The sequence below is a fragment of the Malus domestica genome, chromosome 14 (assembly GCF_042453785.1).
Source record: "Malus domestica chromosome 14, GDT2T_hap1".
Classification (NCBI taxonomy): domain Eukaryota; kingdom Viridiplantae; phylum Streptophyta; class Magnoliopsida; order Rosales; family Rosaceae; genus Malus; species Malus domestica.
Window position 1 is genome coordinate 8,907,452 of NC_091674.1, and position 21,215 is coordinate 8,928,666.

Below are 21,215 nucleotides of genomic sequence, written 5' to 3' on the forward strand. Positions count from 1 at the left end.
TTTCGTAGAATGAGTATCCCGTCAAAACAATAGATTCACTAATACGTAATAGTTTATTCATACTTTTATTAAGTATAATATAAGATTTTGTGGTTTCCACTAGTGTAAATATTTTAAATTGAAGATCGAATTCAATCATTGTATTCATATAAGGTCAAGGAGTGTAGCTGCAAAAAATTATCAAAATCAGAGTTAAAATGACCGTTAAATCGTGATTTTTCTTTTTATAACCGTCGAAAAGTTTTGTCCCGTTAATTGATCTCTGAATGTTTGTTTTTTGTAATTTTTGACGTATGCGATCTCGAAGTATATACAAACATGTTTGACGGTTGGATCTTTGAAAATAGTTTCGTATAATGAGTATCCCATCAAAACAATAGATTCACTAATACTTAATAGTTTATTCATACTTTTATTAAGTATAACATAAGATTTTGTGGTATCCACTAATGTAAATATTTTAAATTGAAGATCGAATTCAATCATTGTATTCATATAAGGTCAAGGAGTGTATTTGTAAAAAATCATCAAAATCGGAGTTAAATTAACCGTTAAATCGTGAATTTTCGTTTATAACCGTCGAAATGTTTTGTCCCGTTACTTGCTCTCTGAATGTTTGTTTTTTGCAATTTTTGGCGTATGCAATCTCGAAATATATACAAACATGTTTGACGGTTGGATCATTGAAACTAGTTTCGTAGAATGAGTATCCCATTAAAACAATAGATTCACTAATACTTAAGAGTTTATTCATACTTTTATTAAGTATAACATAAGATTTTGTGGTTTCCACTAGTGTAAATATTTTAAATTGAAGATCGAATTCAATCATTTTATTCATATAAGGTCAAGGAGTGTAGTTGTAAAAAATCATCAAAATCGGAGTTAAATTAACCGTTAAATCGTGATTTTTCATTTATAACCGTCGAAAAGTTTTGTCCCGTTACATGCTCTCTGAATGTTTGTTTTTTGCAATTTTTGGCATATGCGATCTCGAAATATATACAAACATGTTTGACGGTTGGATCATTAAAACTAGTTTCGTAGAATGAGTATCCCATCAAAACAATAGATTCACTAATACTTAAGAGTTTATTCATACTTTTATTAAGTATAACATAAGATTTTGTGGTTTCCACTAGTGTAAATATTTTAAATTGAAGATCGAATTCAATCATTGTATTCATATAGGGTCAAGGAGTGTGGTTGTAAAAAATCATCAAAATCGGAGTAAAAATGACCGTTAAATCGTGATTTTTCTTTTTATAACCGTCGAAAAGTTTTGTCCTGTTAATTGATCTCTGAATGTTTGTTTTTTGTAATTTTTGGCGTATGCGATCTCGAAGTATATACAAACATGTTTGACGGTTGGATCTTTGAAACTAGTTTCGTAGAATGAGTATCCCATCAAAACAATAAATTCACTAATACTTAATAGTTTATTCATACTTTTATTAAGTATAACATAAGATTTTGTGGTATCCACTAGTGTAAATATTTTAAATTGAAGATCGAATTCATTACTTGTATTCATATAGGGTCAAGGAGTGTGGTTGTAAAAAATCATCAAAATCGGAGTTAAAATAACCGCTAAATCGTGATTTTTTGTTTATAACCGTCGAAAACCTTTGTCCCATTACTTGATCTCTGAATGTTTGTTTTTTGCAATTTTTGGCGTATGCGATCTCGAAGTATATACAAACATGTTTGACGGTTGGATCATTGAAACTAGTTTTGTAGAATGAGTATCCCATCAAAACAATAGATTCACTAATACTTAAGAGTTTATTCATACTTTTATTAAGTATAACATAAGATTTTGTGGTATCCACTAGTGTAAATATTTTAAATTGAAGATCGAATTCAATCATTGTATTCATATAGGGTCAAGGAGTGTGGTTGTAAAAAATCATCAAAATCGGAGTTAAAATGACCGTTAAATCGTGATTTTTCGTTTATAACCGTCGAAAAGTTTTGTCCCGTTACTTGCTCTCTGAATGTTTGTTTTTTGCAATTTTTGGCGTATGCGATCTGGAAGTATATACAAACATGTTTGACGGTTGGATCGTTGAAATTAGTTTCATATAATTCGTATCCCATGAAGTTCAATGGTGTGTGTGTATATATATATATTTATTAAGTAGATTTAAATCTACTTATTTTGTATGTATAATTATTATAGTTTTTAGGGGTATAAAATTTAATATATATATATATAATTATTATAGTTAATATTTTGGGTATAATTATTATAGTATATATAATTATTATAATTATTATAGTTAATTTAATATATATATATATATATATATATATATAATTATTATAGTTTTGAGGGGTATAAAATTGTTAAATTAATATATATATAATTATTATAGTATTTTTTTAGGGTTATAAATTATTAAATTAATATTCTGCTTATCGTGTATCGTGTTACCCACGTGTATACCCGAACAAACCCGTTATCTTAACAGGTGCTTATCGGGTTACCCGATAACGACCCGTTTCGTTATCGTGTCAACCCAAACACCTGTTAATTTCGTGTCGTGTCGTGTCGGGTTATCGGGTCGTGTCAGGAATTGCCAGGCCTAGCTATGGGATGGCTTGAGAGAAGTAGAGAATATGAGTGTCACTATTGGAAGCGGTCAACAGATAACGTTTGTGTTTAATTGCGTGTGAAAGTTGTGCGTAAATCTGACTTCTTACCATCAAAATAGTGCAGACAAATGCAAAACATCTCTTCTTCTTCTTTTTTCATTGAAACAGGGAAATTCATTAAAAGAAAGAACAAGTACAAAAGTTAAGAAAGGAAATACAACAAAAGGCCAAAGCAAATGATGAGCTACAACCTAAAACAACTAGGGAAGGCCAAACAAACTTAAGCCCAGCAAAAGCAACAAAGCAAGAAAAGAAAATCTTAATCTCTAACACCGGAGAACAGCCCACCGCACCCGTTCCGCACTCCATGCTTACACCACATCCAAATCCGCTCACAAACCCTAAGATTAAGCTTGAAATGCCAAACCAAATCAAACCCCCGAGATCCAAAATGCAGACAACACCACCTGCAAAGAGAACCAAGAGACCATACAAAACAAAAAAAGAAAAAGGGGAGGGTTGAAGGGGGTGTGTAAAACACCATTGTTACAATGCAAATCGTTCCACACTTCACCTAAATTTTTTGTCATGGTGGCACTGTTATAAAAATCCCCGTCTAGGCTAGGCGGTTGGACATTGCCCCGATTAATGTCTAGGCATTTGAAAATTTAAAAAATACGCCTAGACTACCTAGACACTCGCCTAGATTGCGACTTACGTAGATAAAAAATAGATAACTTTCATTTCTTTTAATAAATTGTAAGAGACTTGTTGAATACTTAAATGAACACACATTATATGCTTGTTCCCCAGGTTTTCATTATGTTTCAATATTTCATAATATATATGTTATTCTATTTTGTAATTTATGATGTAATTATATATATTTTAAGTACAAAACAGATACTTAATTATATGAAATATAACAGGTTTACTTAAATCTGCCTAAGTCTCGCTTAGGCACTAGGCCCTAACCCGCCACCCGATTAGCGCCTAACATCTTTTAGAACCTTGCATGACGGTATATATGGTAAGGAGCTATGGGATGTGAATCAGGAAAATTTGATAAATAATCATATTTTGTACCTTGAAATTATTTTTAACCTACGCTTTACATTTCTTACAAATTTAACAAAAAATCCATGCAAAAATTCTAAAATGCCCCCTTCCCTTCTCCCTTGTCTCTTTCTCCTTCCTCTTCGACTCCACAGTCCACTCCACAGTTCACTCCACCCTACTCCATCCCTTTTTGCAAATCCATCACCACCATCGTGGCACCCGATACGACCGACACTACCACCATATCTCGCTCTCTCCGTACGATAGAAGATTTTTGAAAATGCATCTAAATCTGCAATTTTTCATCTCATTGTTTTATATGATATGTGGAATAAATAAGAATCATAGGTTGTTCTAATTTGCCTCCATTAAAGCATTTCTGCATACTTTGAGTTCTCATTTTTTGTAAACCATTCCAACAAAAGCCATAGAAGCAATGGCAAGAAACATCATAATTGTCCTCATCACCAACAAAACTAACAGCACATTCACAAAATGGAGAAGAATGACAAACATGAAGAGGAAAAGTGATATTCATAGAGTTTACTCTACCACAAAAGAGTAACAGAGTCAAAACTGAATACAACATCCAACCATCAAAATGCAAGCATAGAAAGGTTAAACTTTAATTTGATTTCCAAATTGGGTAACAGAGCAAGATATGGCGGCGGCAATGGTGGTGGTGGATTTGGGAGTAGGTTGAGTTGGGTTGGGGTGGGGTATGGTGGATTGATGGGATTTGAGAGGGGGAAGAGATAAAAGAAGAAGGGAGGGGGTAATTTAGTACTTTTGCATGAGTTTTTGGTTAAATTTGTAAGAATAATAAAAGGTTGGTTAAAAATCATTTTGTGGTGCAAAATATGGCTAGTTATCAAAATTGCCCATATGGATCCAGGGAACCAATCGGGTCAAGCACTTGAAGAACAAGCTTATGGCTTAGTAAGAAGTGGGATATAAGAAGTGGGATATAAGAAGTGGGATATAGGAAAGCATGGGCGAGAAAATTAGGTGGGAGAGGAACGGGAAAACGGCGAAGAACGCCGGGAAAACGACGATAAACGCCGAGAGAATGACGATAAACACTGGGAAATGGCAAAGGAAGCCTCTCTCTCCTTTTCTCTCCCTTCCTCCTAGCCTCTTCCCCTTCCCCTTCCCACTTTCTCCTTTTCTTCTCTCTTCTCTCCCCCACTTTCTTGTTGGCTTCCATTGCTTCCTTTTGGCTCTATGCTTCTCATCTAACAAAGAAGAAGGCCTTCATCCCTAAAAGCCATGAAGTGAGAAGAAGAAACATACAACAGGTTGCGCTTTCATTTTCTAATTTAGTTTGATTTATTTTGTTAATCTACTGACTGTTTTTCTTTTTGGATTAATTAGTTCTAATCCTTGTCAAACGTGATGCTAGAGTTAAGTTATTCTCTGCACTTGAAAGTTCTGTACACAAAGGATCTGTAGCCATTTGACTACTAGGTACGGATTTTAAGTAATAATAGAATGTACAACTTTCGGCATTTCCGTGCATCAGCATGTCGTGTCGTCATCGAGTACGATATGATGGGTACAACTGTCAATCTGTAATTTCGTAACAGATTACATTTCACCCAAGTTTGAAGTTACGTACAATACGCCGTTTCTGGTATTTACAAAGCCTCTATGATGGTCTCAACCCTAAGGGCGGAAAAGAGAGATTATAAACAGCACTGGTCAGATTGAGCATGAAGAAATATGAACAGACAGAAAAGGTATGACGAAATTCACTTGTTCCGTTCAAGGTGCCCAAAGACATCTGCAAGCGAGAGGCCCTGTCGATATGGCAACTGCAATGAAAGTTGTGGTAGATTACAAGTTGCTATCCATACTTAAAATACGCGCATGTCAATCTTGTTAGAGCCACAGGTGAATCCAAGAGACCCCCGATCCACATTTATCCTACTGGCCATCGTTAAGTAGAGAGGCTTACATCGGTCCAAGAAAAGGTAACTCGACCTGGGAATCTAAAACACTCAAAAGGGACGTACCTTGCCCCACGCTAACCAGAAATCAAGAATTCAGGGCTAGGGGTGAGAACATGAAATGGATTAGGGTCCAACCTCCTAGCATTTTATTGTACGGCTTTCAAGAGGACTGCTTTGCAAAACAAAAAAGAAGAAATTGAATCTTGCATTTTCAAGATTTGAGAATGTCTCTCTGGAATCCAAATTCTCAAACTTTTCTATGAAATGAAAACAGTGAAAACGAAATAACAAAAGTAGGCAATGTGTAACTGTGGACGACATTTTTGAGAACTATTTCAACAAACTGACACTACTTGGGTACACTTCATAAAAGCCACAATTAACAAGAATCGCCCACACCACAGCGGTAGTTGACAAGAAGTTAAGGAAGCTAACTTCAGAAAACTAAAGAAAGACAGTACTTTAGCGTGTTAATGAACGCGTGACCACTGTGAAAGCTATTCTCCTTCATATGTGGCCGACACACACTCGCACACACTCATAGACACTATTCGTGTTCCTCTGTAGCCCACATATTGGTTAGCTACAAGCTAACAGTCTGAGCATTTAGACTGAGAGCGAGTGTTATGGACCTAAATGTATCCGAAATATGAGGCAGTTTGCATTATCCAAAGTATTTTTGTCTTTTAAAACATTGAATGCTTGATGGATATGGACTAGACAGCAGAACGGAGATTAAGATCTTTTCTTATCTTCTTTAAATTCCATTATCTACACAAATGAAATCAACAAGAACTATTATCTGTAACATTAATCCAAGATAAATTTTACCTGATATTTAGCACTCAAGCCATTAAACCCCTGGAATATTGCACCAGGAAATGATGCGAGGACAAACGATTCAATTGCTGAAAACTTCTCATTGGACAGCCACCACTAGGAAAATATTGGCAATGGTATACCCCTGCACAACATCCGAGAGTAAGGAAAAAATATAGCACGGCAAAGAAGAAACAACAAAGAAATAAAGAAAATTTAACCCTAAGCCCCGGGAACTTTCTGACATCTTTAAGTCATCAAACCGTCAGGAAAATATGGCAAAAATTGTACAGCAGTTTATGTCCATCCAAATTTTCCAACAAAGTAAGAAGTCCAAGACAAAATTTGAAATTAAATGAACACACATTAATCAGTGCATGTATCCTTCATACTGTCTCGAACCAACTGCTCAATCAACTGTTCACCAATCACCCCATCAGAAATTGGCAGCGGAGATAATAGTGTCTTTATTCTTTCTTCATTGCCAATCCATCGTCCAATCATAATTATCATATCTCGCGACAAACTAATCTCTGCCACTGTGGCATTTTCAGCCACAATGGAGTCGATGGCCCCAATGCAAACTTCAAGGCCATCAAGTAAGCACCTTGGATGGGATGGAACAGATGAAAGCCATTCTTGAATAAGTCGGCAAAGATTTTCCAAGTCCACAGAGCTGACTTCAAAAGGTTTAAGACCTTGGTTTCTTCCCCTTTCCTGGTAATTTATGCTTCTCTACCATAAAAGAATAACAATCCCTGGGTAAAACCCAACTGATACCAAACTCCCTAAAACAACTTAAACCATAGATTTAAAGCCACCGGATGGTGAAGAAACAAACGACCAACAGACTCTGAACTCTTCTGGCCTAAAAAGCACCATTCAGGTTGTAGACATGAATTAGGTCTATTTTTGGAGCATGTCACAAAGTGTTAACTTTCCCATGAGCCACTAACCAAGTAAAAACCTTCACTTTATTAGGAACTTTAGATTTCCAAACCATGCCTTGAACCTGAAAAACCCTGTTTGCACTGTTTTTGAGTAGGAAATCGCAATAAGATTTAACAGAGAAGCTTCCTCACATGGAAATTTGAGGGTCACATAAATGAGATGAGATAGCCAGATTCTTTTGGATTATTCAGGGTTGTGGATGAACTATAGGATCAAATTAATTTTTTGTCAGCCTCAGCGGCCTCAGTTACTGTAGAGATCAGGGAGTCTTCCTTGTCAGATTTTCTGTTGGACTAGAACTCAGATATTTTAACTTACTAAATTTAGGCAGCTTTTAGAGTTTTGTTGTTCATGTATTGAGTGTGGATTCCTTGTTCACAAGGGTACTTGTAACAACTTAATATTTTGATGTACTTACCAAAAAATGTAAAAATATAAAAATATAAAACGAAACTGATTCCCTGAGCACCCAGAAACCATTGTTTGCAACAATCAGCAACCATAAATACAACATAACTACTTGGACATAGTTACTTTTTCATTATAAACTAAAATCAAAATGGTCGGGAGATTGAGTTGGACTTCTTAAGCATCTAATCATTTGATGAACTCCACCTACTTCACATAAATACATTTAAGTACCAAGAAAGGGGGGAAGAAGTCTAGCGCTAGTTCTTACGTTAACTTCTTTATCTAACTTCAATTTTTGAGGGGTTTCTTTGTTCTCTTATTTTGATTGAAAGAAAGACAAAACTTCCCTTTCTTTCTCTTCTTTCTTTTTTTTCGAATTTCGTTTTGTTTTGCCAGAGATTTTTTTAGAAAAATTCTCCATTTAAAAAAATGGAAATAATCTAAATTAAAGGTGCATATGCAGGAAGGGGGCCCCACTACTTTTTCATTCAAGGGGTGGGGCTAGCTGATAGACAAGATGGAGGGAATCAAGCTCATCAGCCTTTGAAATCATGATCACATTCATTTACCTTATTAGCTTCATAATTGTATGCACATATTCAATTGTAAAATCTTTCCTTGTACAATTTGTCAACGCCTGTAAAGTCTCTGTGAAATTGTATAAATACCTTATACTGAGATCAATGGAGATCATTGAATATTCAACCAAAAACCCGTGTGTACTTTATGTTCTGCATCAGTTAATTTTTTATGGTATCAGAGCCCTTGACTCATCGTCCAAATGCATCTGCTCCTCTACAAGTTTATCACCGTAAAACCTATCGTCCTGCAGGCCTTGCACCATTTCCCGTTACTGATTTAATTACACATTCCCAACTTGTTTCTCCAAGTTACTCAAGACAACCACCTATCCCCGCCACGTCTTCGGTAAGAGCCACGAATGCTCACCCCATGGTGACTCGGCGTAAAGCTGGTAATCTTAAGTCTAATTCCAAATGTGCTCATTATGCGGATTATTCTGTACCTACTAATACTTTCATTGAGCCTACTTGTTTCAGTCAAGCAAACAAATTTCCTGAGTGGCGTCAAGCCATGGTAGATGAATTCAATGCTCTTCAACGAGCCCGTACCTGGGTCCTTGTTCCCCATACTCATTCAATGAACATTTTGCCAAACAAATGGGTCTTCCGTATCAAGAGGAACTTTGATGGCTCTATTCAACGTTTCAAAGCCCGCCTTGTTGCAAATGGATTCCATCAGCAGCCTAGACTCGATTATGGTGAAACCTTTAGCCCCATGGTCAACCATTCCACCATTCGTCTCATCCTTGCACTTTCCGTTCAGTTTCGGTGGCCTGTTTGTCAACTTGACATTCAAAATGCATTTTTACATGGTTTTTTATCTAAAGAAGTCTATATGCGCCAGCCAAATGGTTTTGTGATTCTCAATTCCTTGATCATGTTTGTACACTTCAGCGATCTCTTTATGGCCTCAAACAAGCCCCTCGGGCGTGGTTTCAATGTTTCTCTTTGCACTTGGAAGACTTGGGTTTCACACAATCTCAGGCTGACACATCTCTTTTCATTTATCTTAATGGCCCCATACGCATTTTTCTGCTTATCTATGTCAATGATATTTTGGTCACAGGGAATGATATGTCTCATATTGCTCGGTTGATTGCTGACTTAGGACGTCACTTCGCTATGAAAGATTTAGGCCCTGCTAATTATTTCCTCGGCATGGAGATTGTCCGGACATCGGATGGCTTATGTCTTTCTCAACAAAGTATGTGCAGGATCTTCTATTGCGTACCAAAATGGCAGCAGCTAAACTTGTTCATACCCCCGTTGTTAGTGGTCGCAGGCTTAGCCTTCAAGATGGAGACCCTCTTCCTGATCCGACAGAATACTGAAGTGTTGTAGGTGCTCTTCAATACCTTACTCTCACTCGTCCTAACATTGCATTTGCGGTCAACCAAGTGTGTCAATTTATGCATCAACCCACTTCTATCCATTGGTTGGCTGCCAAATGTATCCTACGATATTTGGTTGGTACTCTCTTTCACGATATTACATATAAACCTAGCTCCATTATTCTCACTGCTTATTCTGATGACAATTATGCCGGCGATCCTGATGACCGGCGTTCCACTGGTGGATATTGCATTTATATTGGTTCAAACCTTGTCTCTTGGAGCTCCAAGAAACAAGGTGGGGTTTCCCGTTCAAGTACCGAAGCGGAATAACGCCAGCTTGCCTACACTGCTGTTGCAATTTCATGGTTCCGTAAGCTTTTTCATGATCTTTGCCTTCCGCTGTATTGTCCAACAGTCCATTGTGATAATATTAGCGCCATATCCTTAGCCTCAAATCCTGTTTTTCATGCCCGTACTTGTCATGTTGAGGTGGATTATCACTATGTTCGTGAAAAGGTAGTTCGTAACGAGCTACAAGTCCTTTATCTTTCTACCCATGATCAAATTGCTGACATCTTTACCAAGTGCCTATCCGTTACTCGTTTTCGCTATCTCCTATCCAAGCTTCCTGTGCTTCTTTGCCCCATCAGCTTGCGGGGGTGTGATAGACAAGATGGGGGGAATTAAGCTCATTAGCCCATGAAATCATGATCACATTCATTTACCTTATTAAGCTTCCTAATTGTATGCACATATTCAATTGTAAAATCTTTCCTTGTACAGTTTGTCAACGCCTGTAAAGTCTTTGTGAAATTGTATAAATACCTTATACTGAGATCAATGGAGATCATCGAATATTCAACCAAAAACCTGTGTACACTTTATGTTCTGCAGCACTTAATCTTTTACTAGCCTCATTACTTCCCACCGGGTGAGAGGTGCACCTAACCTACCTACGTACTCATCAATCATGGTGTTCAGATGACTTGCACCGATAGACCCCTATACGCTTAAGCAATCAAAGGACACATTTCCTTGCCTTGTAAATTGATCAATGCTAAAGCATATTTTTAGGGAATTGAACAGTGTTGCAGATCAATTAGCCAAATGGAGCTACAATTTGGACCTTGGGTTGTATTCTTTTCAGTTTCCTCCCCCATGGCTTATGCAACATCTAACGGATGATCTTGTCGGTGCTCCTATGGGCCGCTCTATTGTTATTAACGCTATGTATTAGTTTCTTCTAGGATGTCTTCACCCTCTCTATTCACCAAAAAAATGACCAATGCTAAGACCCTATAATTTTGTAACATTGCAAATACTAGATCCATGCAACAATAGTTAGATTTCTATCCTGAAAAGCAAAAGCACTGAGAGTTAAAAAATTGAAGTGCATCCAAAATCTCAGCCACAAATGCAAAGAGCATGGAAAGTGGAAATTCAATGAAAATACAAAGAACAGAGAACAAACCCGCAAAGCATATGTAATGAACCATGAGAGGTGGAATATCCCACCTTTCAGACCCATCATATAAAGACCTTACATTACAAAGAAAAAGGGGCTGCAGTCCAAAGATTTTAATCCAAAACATACAAATAAACATAAAGTATGAAGAATGACGCTTTGGCCCAAACCATTAAAAAAGATAGAATACATAAGTAAACAGAAACAATATGGTGACTAAGGTAAATCATCAACTTTATTCCAATTAGAGTTATCATAACAGTTACCAGACCTTCTCAAACACTGAATAGCTGATCAACCGAGAAATTGGGTAGAGGAATCCCAGAAGATACCTGCTCATCCAAGTTCCAGATCAACCAAATAGAGCTTGTCAGAACATCTAAACTAACAAATATTGACTCCCAACCAGATATACAAAATTATAAAAGCAATGTAGATATACAAAACTCAAGGTATACATACAATACACCCATCACAGTTTTTATGATGGACTGGAACTCATCATCAGTGTATTCACGACTTGGAAACGGCACTATTTGAATGTTTGATGGGCCGTAAAGCATCCATGGAAAGCTGACAAAGGAAGGTTCACCAGAGGACAGTGATGCCGATGAAGAAAGTTCTATATCTTTGGTGTCAGATTGTTGGGCCACAAAAATAATAAACGAATCCAGTACTTGCTGGAGCTGCAGTTGTACGAAGGCATTAGAAAAATGGACGTGTATTTTCACAAATATAGTTGATGCAGTTTCACCCATAATTAGAATGAAGAAAAGGGACTTGTCAAGGCTCAATCAGAAAATAATTTGTGAAGAAAAATAGCAACCATGTTTAATATGGATGAAATTAAGAAGATACACTATCATTGAATAATAATCATTAAACATATAAACGCAGCTTCTTCGTCTACATACTATATTTTGCTTTACAAAAAGTTTTATAAAACATTAAAACCTGCTACTGACATACAGTTAGGAAGAAGCTCCATTCAACAACTAAAGGAACAAGTGAAATTAAGAAAACAAAAACCAATAAGAGAACAATGAATGAAGCAACCATACAGTTAAAAATCCACTGGAGCTGTACTGCATGGTCGGTACAGCATTTACGCCGAGTTCCAGGTCATTGAGGTAGGGACCATTCACGTCCATGATGGATTTGACATCAAAGCCCGAGAAAGCCCATGTGTGGTTAAGACGTATGCTATAATCAAATGATTGAGGACCTTGATCATGAAAAACTACTGCTCCCTTGATTTTTGGATTTGAGCAATTCCTAAAGAAACAGTGGAATTTACTCAGTCACACAGCCAATTTCAATAATGCAATGTCTCATAGAATCAAACAGGCTGAAGTCATTAAACAAAAAGCCATCCAGCTAATAATGGTTAGCAAATAAGAGAAACAGAACAGCAATGAAAAGGCGTTTCAAACTATAAGAATAAGTCAGACGACTACTTAAAAAGGAATAGCACAACAGATTGTAATTTGTGCATCAAATAAATCATTTCAAAAATCATGCATGTATCATAGACCTCACATCTAATCCGTGCAGATGTGTGCATCATATCAAGGAAACCAAAGGCAAATTCAGAAGAGGAAAACTATAATGCACCAGTCAGTAACATCATTTACAAGACTCAAAGCTTATTCACATCAATCTAGCATGCATAAAAAGCTACAGTCATGTAGTCCAAGTGACCACAATAATGAAAGAGATTAAGAAGGAAACATTTGACAAGCACTAGAAAGTCAGCAAAACGAATAATTTTGGAAATTTGAAGCTCTTCACTAGTCTTTAATAGTCCTTCAGTCCCCATATAACAGAAGTTCAGTTTAGAAAAATTCATCCTTAATGCGATACAAAAGTATCGACTTACGTGATTTGGTTGCAGGTACCATAGAGATCTGAGCGTATGTAGGTTTCCAGCTCCTGTTCATCTTTGTAAAGTCTAGAAACACGCTGTAAGTATGAAATGTGATTTATTTAGCTTGAGCCATGAAAACCATTGCTAAGGAAACTAAAGGAGGACACATTGTGAAATCTGTTATTTTATTTCTCTATTTGATACAAGAAAACTAGATCTATGCAAAGGCCTCACTTAAATGCGGTTAAGAAAGCTATATGGCAACAAAAGTCAGAATTTTGTATTCAAATGTACAGTAGACACAGCTATCGAACACTGGGTCAATCATTGGAAACTACTAATAAGATTTATCTATAATGCACTTGAGACAGCAAACCTAGTTTTCATTATCATGTGTATCCAAGTAGTTTCCAGTTTGTGTCTGAACCATTGCTATAAATGAGATAAAAATAATCAAGAATTTGCCTACATTAGTTTGCTGATGAATGGACCATATGTCAACAGTGTTTTGTTTTCTGTTTCAGTTTGGTATTCTTGATGTTTGTTTGTTTCCCTTGACCTTAATACAATCGTTCTTTATCGTCGTACCCAGTGCACAAGGCTCCCGCTTTACGCAGGGTCTGGGAGAGGTGAATGTCGGCTAGCCTTACCCCCATTTATGGAGAGGCTGCTCCCAAATACAATCGTTCTTTATCTGAAAAAAAAAAAAAAAAAGAGCCATATGTCACATTAACCCCAAAATTATTTTCTGAAGATGAAGCATTCCTCTACATGAAAACACTGTTTTAAAAGCCAGAGCAGGAGGGTAGGGTTCCCAAGATGTATGCTTTAGCAATATTATTTTGCTCGATTGAAATCAGTATCATGTTGATATTTAACTGGGGGTAAAATAAGGAACAAACCAATACTATCCAATCTATCTAGATATAAGTAAAATAAAATTCATGTGAGGCAAAGAATTCAATGTCAATATTTTGAAAACAAATAGAGAAGAGGTGTCAAAACTTAGATGCACTAAAGAAAAAAAACGCATCCAATTAAACGGTAGCACAGAAACACAATCATATATTAACACATGGAAGTAACATGAAAAGGAATGTTATGTATGAAGGAGCAAAGACTGCCGTAAGAACTCATGAAAGACAAACCGAAAGCTTTCCCATAACTGTAGGATTACATCAAGGCTCATCCTTAAGTCCTTACCTTTTTGCGTTGGTAATGGATGAGTTAACAGGACATATTCAAGGTGATATTCCTTGGTGTATGCTTTTCGCAGACGATATAATGTTGATAGATGAAACTCAGGAAGGGGTAAATGCAAAGCTTAACCTTTGGAGAGAAGTGTTGGAATCTAAAGGTCTTCGCCTAAGCCGATCAAAGACAGAATATATGGAGTGCAAGTTCAGTGCAAATGGAGGCCAAAACGAGTTAGGGGTGAGGATCGGAGATCAAGAAATACCAAAGAGCGACCGTTTTCGTTACCTAGGATCTATCTTGCAAAAGAACGGAGAATTAGATGGAGATCTCAACCATAGAATACAAGCTGGATGGATGAAGTGGAAGAGTGCATCCGGCGTGTTGTGTGACCACCGTATGCCACTGAAGCTCAAGGGAAAATTTTATAGGACGGCAATAAGGCCGGCGATGCTGTATGGCACAGAATGTTGGGCGGTGAAGCATCAACACGTACACAAAATGGGTGTAGCGGAGATGAGGATGCTTCGTTGGATGTGTGGGCACACGAGAAAGGATAAGATTAGGAATGAGGATATCCGGGGTAAAGTAGGAGTAGCCGAAATTGAAGGAAAGATGAGAGAAAATCGGTTACGGTGGTTTGGACATGTGCAAAGAAGGCCTACTGACGCTCCGATTAGAAGATGCGACTATGGGACAGAGGTTCAGGGCCGAAGGGGCAGAGGAAGACCTAGGAAAACTTTGGAAGAGACCCTAAGAAAAGACTTAGAGTACTTGGATCTAACGGAGGACATGACACAGGACAGAACACAATGGCGTTCTAAGATTCATATAGCCGATCCCACTCAGTGACTTGGATTTTTCAAGTCTCCAACCGAGAAGTTTTCCTCACTCGGGAAATTAAGGGAACACTACCTCAACCTATATGCTCCACTCACAAAGCTTCAACATACAAGCTTCAACAAAAGAAAATTCAAAGAACTTAGCGAAGAAGGCTTTGGTGTATTTAACACAATACGTTGAAATGAAGGAAAGCTTATTTATTGATATCCCCGATAAGTTACAAATATGTACATATACTTGAGTCAAAATAAACAAACAAGAGGGAGCCTTCACAAAGGTTGCTTAGGAGAAGTCTCAGCAGTCGGTAGAGCCCCAGAAAGAGAAGGCACCGGAGGGGGATCATTCGGAGCCTCAGTACTGGACAAAACCCTAGAAGGAGGAGGCATCAGAGATTGATCATTTGGAGCTTCATTACGCGGTACAGCCCCAGAAGACGAAGGCAATAAATGCCTTTGGAACAAACCCACAAATCTCTGATGATCAAGTAAAACCTGACCATCAGATTCCTTCATCTGGTCAAGCTTCCTCTTCATGTTTGTAGCATAGTCATGTGCGAGCCGGTGCAACTGTTTATTCTCATGCTTGAGCCCTCTAATCTCCTGTTTGAGACTCATCACTTCAGCCGCCAATGATTCAACTTGGCGGGTTCGAGCAAATAGGCGTTGGGCCATATTAGACACAGAACCTGCACACTGAACACTGAGAGCCAGAGAATCCTTAACAGACAACTCATCAGACCGTTTGGAAAGTAGTCTGTTATCTTTGGGAGTGAGAAGGTTCCTGGCCACTACCGCAGCGGTCATATCATTCTTCATCACGGAATCCCCAACGGTAAGAGGACCAGTAGGGGAGACGAAGGATGGGCGCCATATGTTGTCTGGAGAAGGCGGGGCTGCCTCTTCAACAAGGTTCAAGTCAAAACGACGGTCGGAGGGGCCAGACATTTTCAAAGGTGTTGAAGAGAGAAGAGGTCGGACAAATCAAGATCTTAGAAGTGCAAGAATGGAGCTTCTACTGGTGGATATTCAAGTGTGCTTTGGAACTTAATGTCAGCCCCTATAAAAATCTGCACTCGACGAAGCTTCAGAAATCGAAGAGGCGCCTGCTCAGAAATCGAAGAGGCGTTTGCTTTCTCAAAAGCTGGGCTGCTCAGAGACCACGAAGGGTCGATCTCAGAAATCGAAGAGGTGTTTGCTTTCTCAAAAGCTGGGCTGCTCAAAGACCACAAAGGCCGATCTCAGAAATCGAAGAGGCTTGCTTTCTCAAAAGCTGGGCTGCTCAGAGACCACGAGGGCCGATTTCAGAAATCGAAGAGGCACCTACTTTCCCAGCCTTGTCAGCACATGTCACACGCACACTCAGTTTTGCGGAAATTATGGGCATTCTGTTGAAGATTTCTGGCGAAGTAGAAAGCACATGAATCGTACTGTTCAATCACCCACTTCCCACACGCAACAGTAGCTCATGGGTACCACAGATAACTTTGCCAAAGTTCTCTGACAAAGTTGAGACACGTGAAGCTTACAGCTCCCACTACATCGCTCTGACCAAGAAGGGTAAAAGAATTGCAAAGAAACAACACTAACAAAGTTTAGACACATAAATTTTGAAGGTCTAGCTACCATATTATTACCCACAAGGGTAAAGGAACAGTACCACTGCTGGATAATTGGAAAGTCCCGGTGTGTCAACCTCTGTGCTTCGTGGCAAGGTAGACTAGCAAACATGCCCAACCTTTACTCACATTCGAGAAAACACTCCTAACAAGATTGCTTGCTCCAAAATCGAAGAGGCACCGCCCTTCGAATCTCGAGAGCCAGACTCCCAACATGGTTACTTTCTCAAAAATCGAAGAGAGGGTAAATGAACAGTACCACTGCTGGATAATTGGAAAGTCCCTGTGTGTCAACCTTTGTGCTTCGTGGCAAGGTAGACTAGCAAACATGCCCAACCTTTACTCACATTCAAGAAAACACTCCCAACAAGATTGCTTGCTCCAAAATCGAAGAGGCACCGCCCTCCGAATCTCGAGAGCCAGACTCCCAACATGATTACTTTCTCAAAATCGAAGAGAGGGTAAAGGAACAGTACCACTGCTGGATAATTGGAAAGTCCCTGTGTGTCAACCTCTGTGCTTCGTGGCAAGGTAGACTAGCAAACATGCCCAACCTTTACTCACATTCGAGAAAACACTCCCAACAAGATTGCTTGCTCCAAAATCGAAGAGGCACGGCCCTCCGAATCTCGAGAGCCAGACTCCCAACATGATTACTTTCTCAAAAATCGAAGAGACACCGCTCTCCGAATCTCGAGAGCCAGACCCCCAGCAGGATTGCTTTCTCAAAAATCGAAGAGGCATCGTTCTCCTAATCTCAAGAGCCAGACCCCCGACAGGTCTGTAATCTTCACACGCAACATCAGCTTTCCAGATACCACAAACCACTTTTTCAAAGTGCTCTGACAGAGTTAAAACATGTGAAGCTGGCAGCTCCCACTACCGTGCTATAACCAAGCAGGGTAAAGGAATAACATTATTACTTGATGTTAGGGAGACTCCTATATATGTCGACTTCCATCCCTAACGGACAGGCAGACCTGCAAAAATGCTCAACCCTTTCTCTTATCTGAGAGGGCACTCCCAACAAAGCCTTTCGAAATATTCAGCTTTCTTTCCCCCCGATAATACCTCTGTAAACAAGCTATACTAGAGCAAGAATATCTCATATCATCAGGGTTAAAAGCAAGAGTATCCCATATCATGCTTTTTCCCTGTTTTTTCCTTTGGCCTTGTTCTTACCTGCAAGACAAGGAGAAAGAGAGCAATCAGTCAACACTTGGAATCAAGCTTCCAGCCAGGAACTGACTGCCTGGAACCCCTTACCTGATTACTTACCTGGCATTGCTCTCGAGTACTCATCTTCAACATCTTATGCTTCCGGGGAAGATACCGCATCTGCCTGAGGAACAGATAGGGCAAGTGAGAAGGATACAAGGAAGCATGTGGAGACAAGCGTAACAGCACACGTGCCGATACATCCACTACTCTATCAAAAGCAAAAGTATCCCATATCAGCAGGGTCGAACGTACTCTAGATTTGATGGACTTGTTTTGACCCTCAAATTCTTCAGTCGGCCTTATACTCTGGAGGAAACTAGAAAACCCTCCAGCCCAGTTCAAGAATAAGCCTGTGGAAAGTTACTTCTTCAAAAGCAAAAGTATCCCATATCATTTCTCCTCATTTTTCTTCTCTTTATCCTTCATGCTGCCTGCAAGATAGGGAGAATGTGAACAATCAGCCGGAGCTCTGATTGCTTACCTTGTCTGTCACCTCTTTCAGCAGATCCCCCAGCTCGGCGACTTGGGGGACTCCTACTACATGGTTTGTATCTCGCTTGACCAAGCATGAATCTACAAGTAAGCTTCAAGTGAAATTGATACATTACCTTGTGCATCTCCACCAGTTACAGATACCACCCCTGGATGGAGGAAGAGTACTTCCAGAGAAGATGCCACATCTACCTATGAGACAGATAAGGCAAGTCAAGACGATACCACACTCCGGTACTTAGAAGTTTCGTGGCTACGAGATCATTCTCCCACAATATTTCCTAATGTCATTTGTACTAAATCATTCACTTGTACTCACTAAAGGAGAGCTTGAACCTATGTATTTGTGTAAACCCTTCACAATTAATGAGAACTCCTCTATTCCGTGGACGTAGCCAATCTGGGTGAACCACGTACATCTTGTGTTTGCTTTCCTATCTCTATCCATTTATATACTTATTCACACTAATGACCGGAGCAATCTAGCGAAGATCACAAGTGACCGTTTTCGCTACCTAGGATCTATCTTGCAAGAGAACGGAGAATTAGATGGAGATCTCAACCATAGAATACAAGCTGGATGGATGAAGTGTAAGAGTGCATCCGGCGTGTTGTGTGACCGTCGTAGGCCACTGAAGCTCAAGGGAAAATTTTATAGGACGGCAATAAGGCCAGCGATGTTGTATGACACAGAATGTTGGGCGGTGAAGCATCAACGTACACAAAATGGGTGTAGCGGAGATGAGGATGCTTCGTGGGATGTATGGGCACACGAGAAAGGATAAGATTGGGAATTAGGATATCCGAGGTAAAGTAGGAGTAGCCAAAATTGAAGGAAATATGAGAGAAAATCGGTTCCGGTGGTTTGGACATGTGCAAAGAAGGCCTACTGACGCTCCGGTTCGAAAATGTGACTACGGGACAGAGGTTCGGGGCCGAAGGAGTAGAGGAAGACCTAGGAAAACTTTGGAAGAGACCCTAAGAAAAGACTTGAGTACTTGGATCTAACGGAGGACATGACACAAATGAGCGCAATGGCGTTCTAGGATTCATATAGCCGACCCCACTTAGTGGGAAAAGGCTTTGTTGTTGTTGTTGTTGTTGTCGTCTGTTAATCATTGACCTTGTTTCTTCTGTATCTGGTGCAAAAGCCAGAAACTCTTCCTGATTCAACAATAATTCCAATACTTGTTCAAAATTAGGTGATATTCCTTTGCCCACTTCCATAAACATCCCATTCCAGATATACCCGGTTAAGTCTTGTAAAACTTAGCAACAAGACTTCTCACAAAAAAAAGAGACTCTATAAAAAACATCCATGTGGATTTTTCATTTCATTTTTTCCCCTTATTTTCCTTGAACATATTAAATATTGAGGGAATATTGCTTAAAGTAAAACATCCCTTAAAATATACCTAGAATCAGGTAACAAGCACATACCTGCACGCAACACACACACGACATGCAAGCGTAGACACTATTCAAACATAAACACAATACAAGAATTAGCCAGAGTTTGTCAACACTTACGGGTGCGCTGGATGAATCTGTGTATCAACACGCATCCTCACAGCTATTAACAACAACATTACCACTGTAGGCAGTAATATCTGGCAGAAAATCATTAGGAATTTTCAGATTGATTTCATCAGGTGTTATACACAAATATTATCCAAAAAATGAAGGAGTGATAAATATAAAAGAAATTATTCAAATTGGAACAATTATGATAACACGTCAAGAAAAACTGCCACTTTGCAACCAAAGTTCAAAAGTAAAAGAATAAAATTTCATCATTTAGTTTTGAAATTAAAATTAAGGAAGTATAGAAGAACAAAGGAAACAAACAACAACAAAAAAACTACAACGACAACAATTTACTATAACATAGCTTGATCCTACTATTTTGAGGTGGACTAGAACATGAATCCTAGTCCTCCAACCTCACGCTATTTTTGTTCTTTCTTGTCTTCTTTTCCACTGGCACTAGCTCTCTGCTCATTAAGTCACTCTGCTAAACGGTGCATCTGACGAACACAGAACCCAGCATAGTCAGATCATTCTATCGTAATATGTGCTAATTTAACCTTCTAACTTCATTTCAAATCCTATGCTTTCAAGTCGTCGTCTTCCCATACATCCACATCAACAGGCTTACATCTGTCCACCTAATTTAGAAATTTTCTGCGCAACTCTAATTTGAAAGTTATCCTAAAAATAGGAAAACAAATGTCGCCAAAACAAAAAATTATAAATAAATAAATAACTAAGCAATTAATTACTGAACAAATGCTGCTATAATTACTGAGCAATTATAAAAAAAAAAACAAAATTATGAATTCCTGACCGAATTACGCACTAAAATCAAACAAAAACAAGCAAAAAACTATAAATTTCTGATGATCACGTAAAAGAGTAGAAGAAAAATTAAGACCGTAAACATTGGCAAACAAATTAAGATCAAAACTACGAAGGAAATGAGGAGAGAGAGAGAGAGAGAGCTCGGCGCAGGTGACGAAAGGGTGACGAACTTTGAGAAGTCAATTCTTCCATAGCATAACCTTCAACTGCCTCCATCCGGTTCCCATCTACGCTACAAAGTCCAAACCCTGCAGCTCGCAACGATACAGAGACTGAGCAGCAAGCAATTGGGTTTTCCTCTTCGCTTTCCGCTTTCTCTCCCTGCCTTTCAGAGTCTAGATAGAAAGGGGGGCTGCTGACTACAACGGAGGAGGTGGCAACTGGGAAATGCTTGTGTAAAATAATTAAAAAAATTAAAAGGAGGGAATTAAAAATAAATCGTAAAAGGAGGG

General features: G+C 38.7%; 1 protein-coding gene across 13 annotated transcripts; it reads right to left on the bottom strand.

Moving 5' to 3' along the window:
* Positions 1–5,227: 5,227 nt before the first annotated feature.
* On the bottom strand, positions 5,228–21,155 carry LOC103454471 (ABC transporter A family member 1-like). Of its 13 annotated transcripts, none has more exons than XM_070811915.1 (9): positions 20,346–21,155; positions 19,933–20,012; positions 13,688–13,731; positions 13,050–13,132; positions 12,232–12,445; positions 11,633–11,856; positions 11,442–11,502; positions 6,441–6,573; positions 5,228–5,471 (listed from the first exon to the last, which is right to left on the bottom strand). In XM_070811915.1, exons 3-8 carry the CDS (start codon positions 13,691–13,693, stop codon positions 6,529–6,531), a joined length of 633 nt encoding a protein of 210 aa, XP_070668016.1. In that variant the 5' UTR covers positions 13,694–13,731; positions 19,933–20,012; positions 20,346–21,155; the 3' UTR covers positions 5,228–5,471; positions 6,441–6,528. The 13 variants fall into 13 exon arrangements, 12 of the variants coding, with proteins under 12 accessions (XP_070668016.1, XP_070668015.1, XP_070668017.1 ...); XM_070811914.1 differs by having other exon boundaries at positions 20,305–21,155; XM_070811916.1 differs by having other exon boundaries at positions 20,934–21,132.
* Between the last annotated feature and the right edge of the window lie 60 nt (positions 21,156–21,215).

What these genes read in the sequence shown, in the direction of transcription:
- LOC103454471 (XM_070811909.1), bottom strand. Translation starts at nt 16,018, where the DNA reads ATGTCTGGCCCCTCCGACCGTCGTTTTGACTTGAACCTTGTTGAAGAG.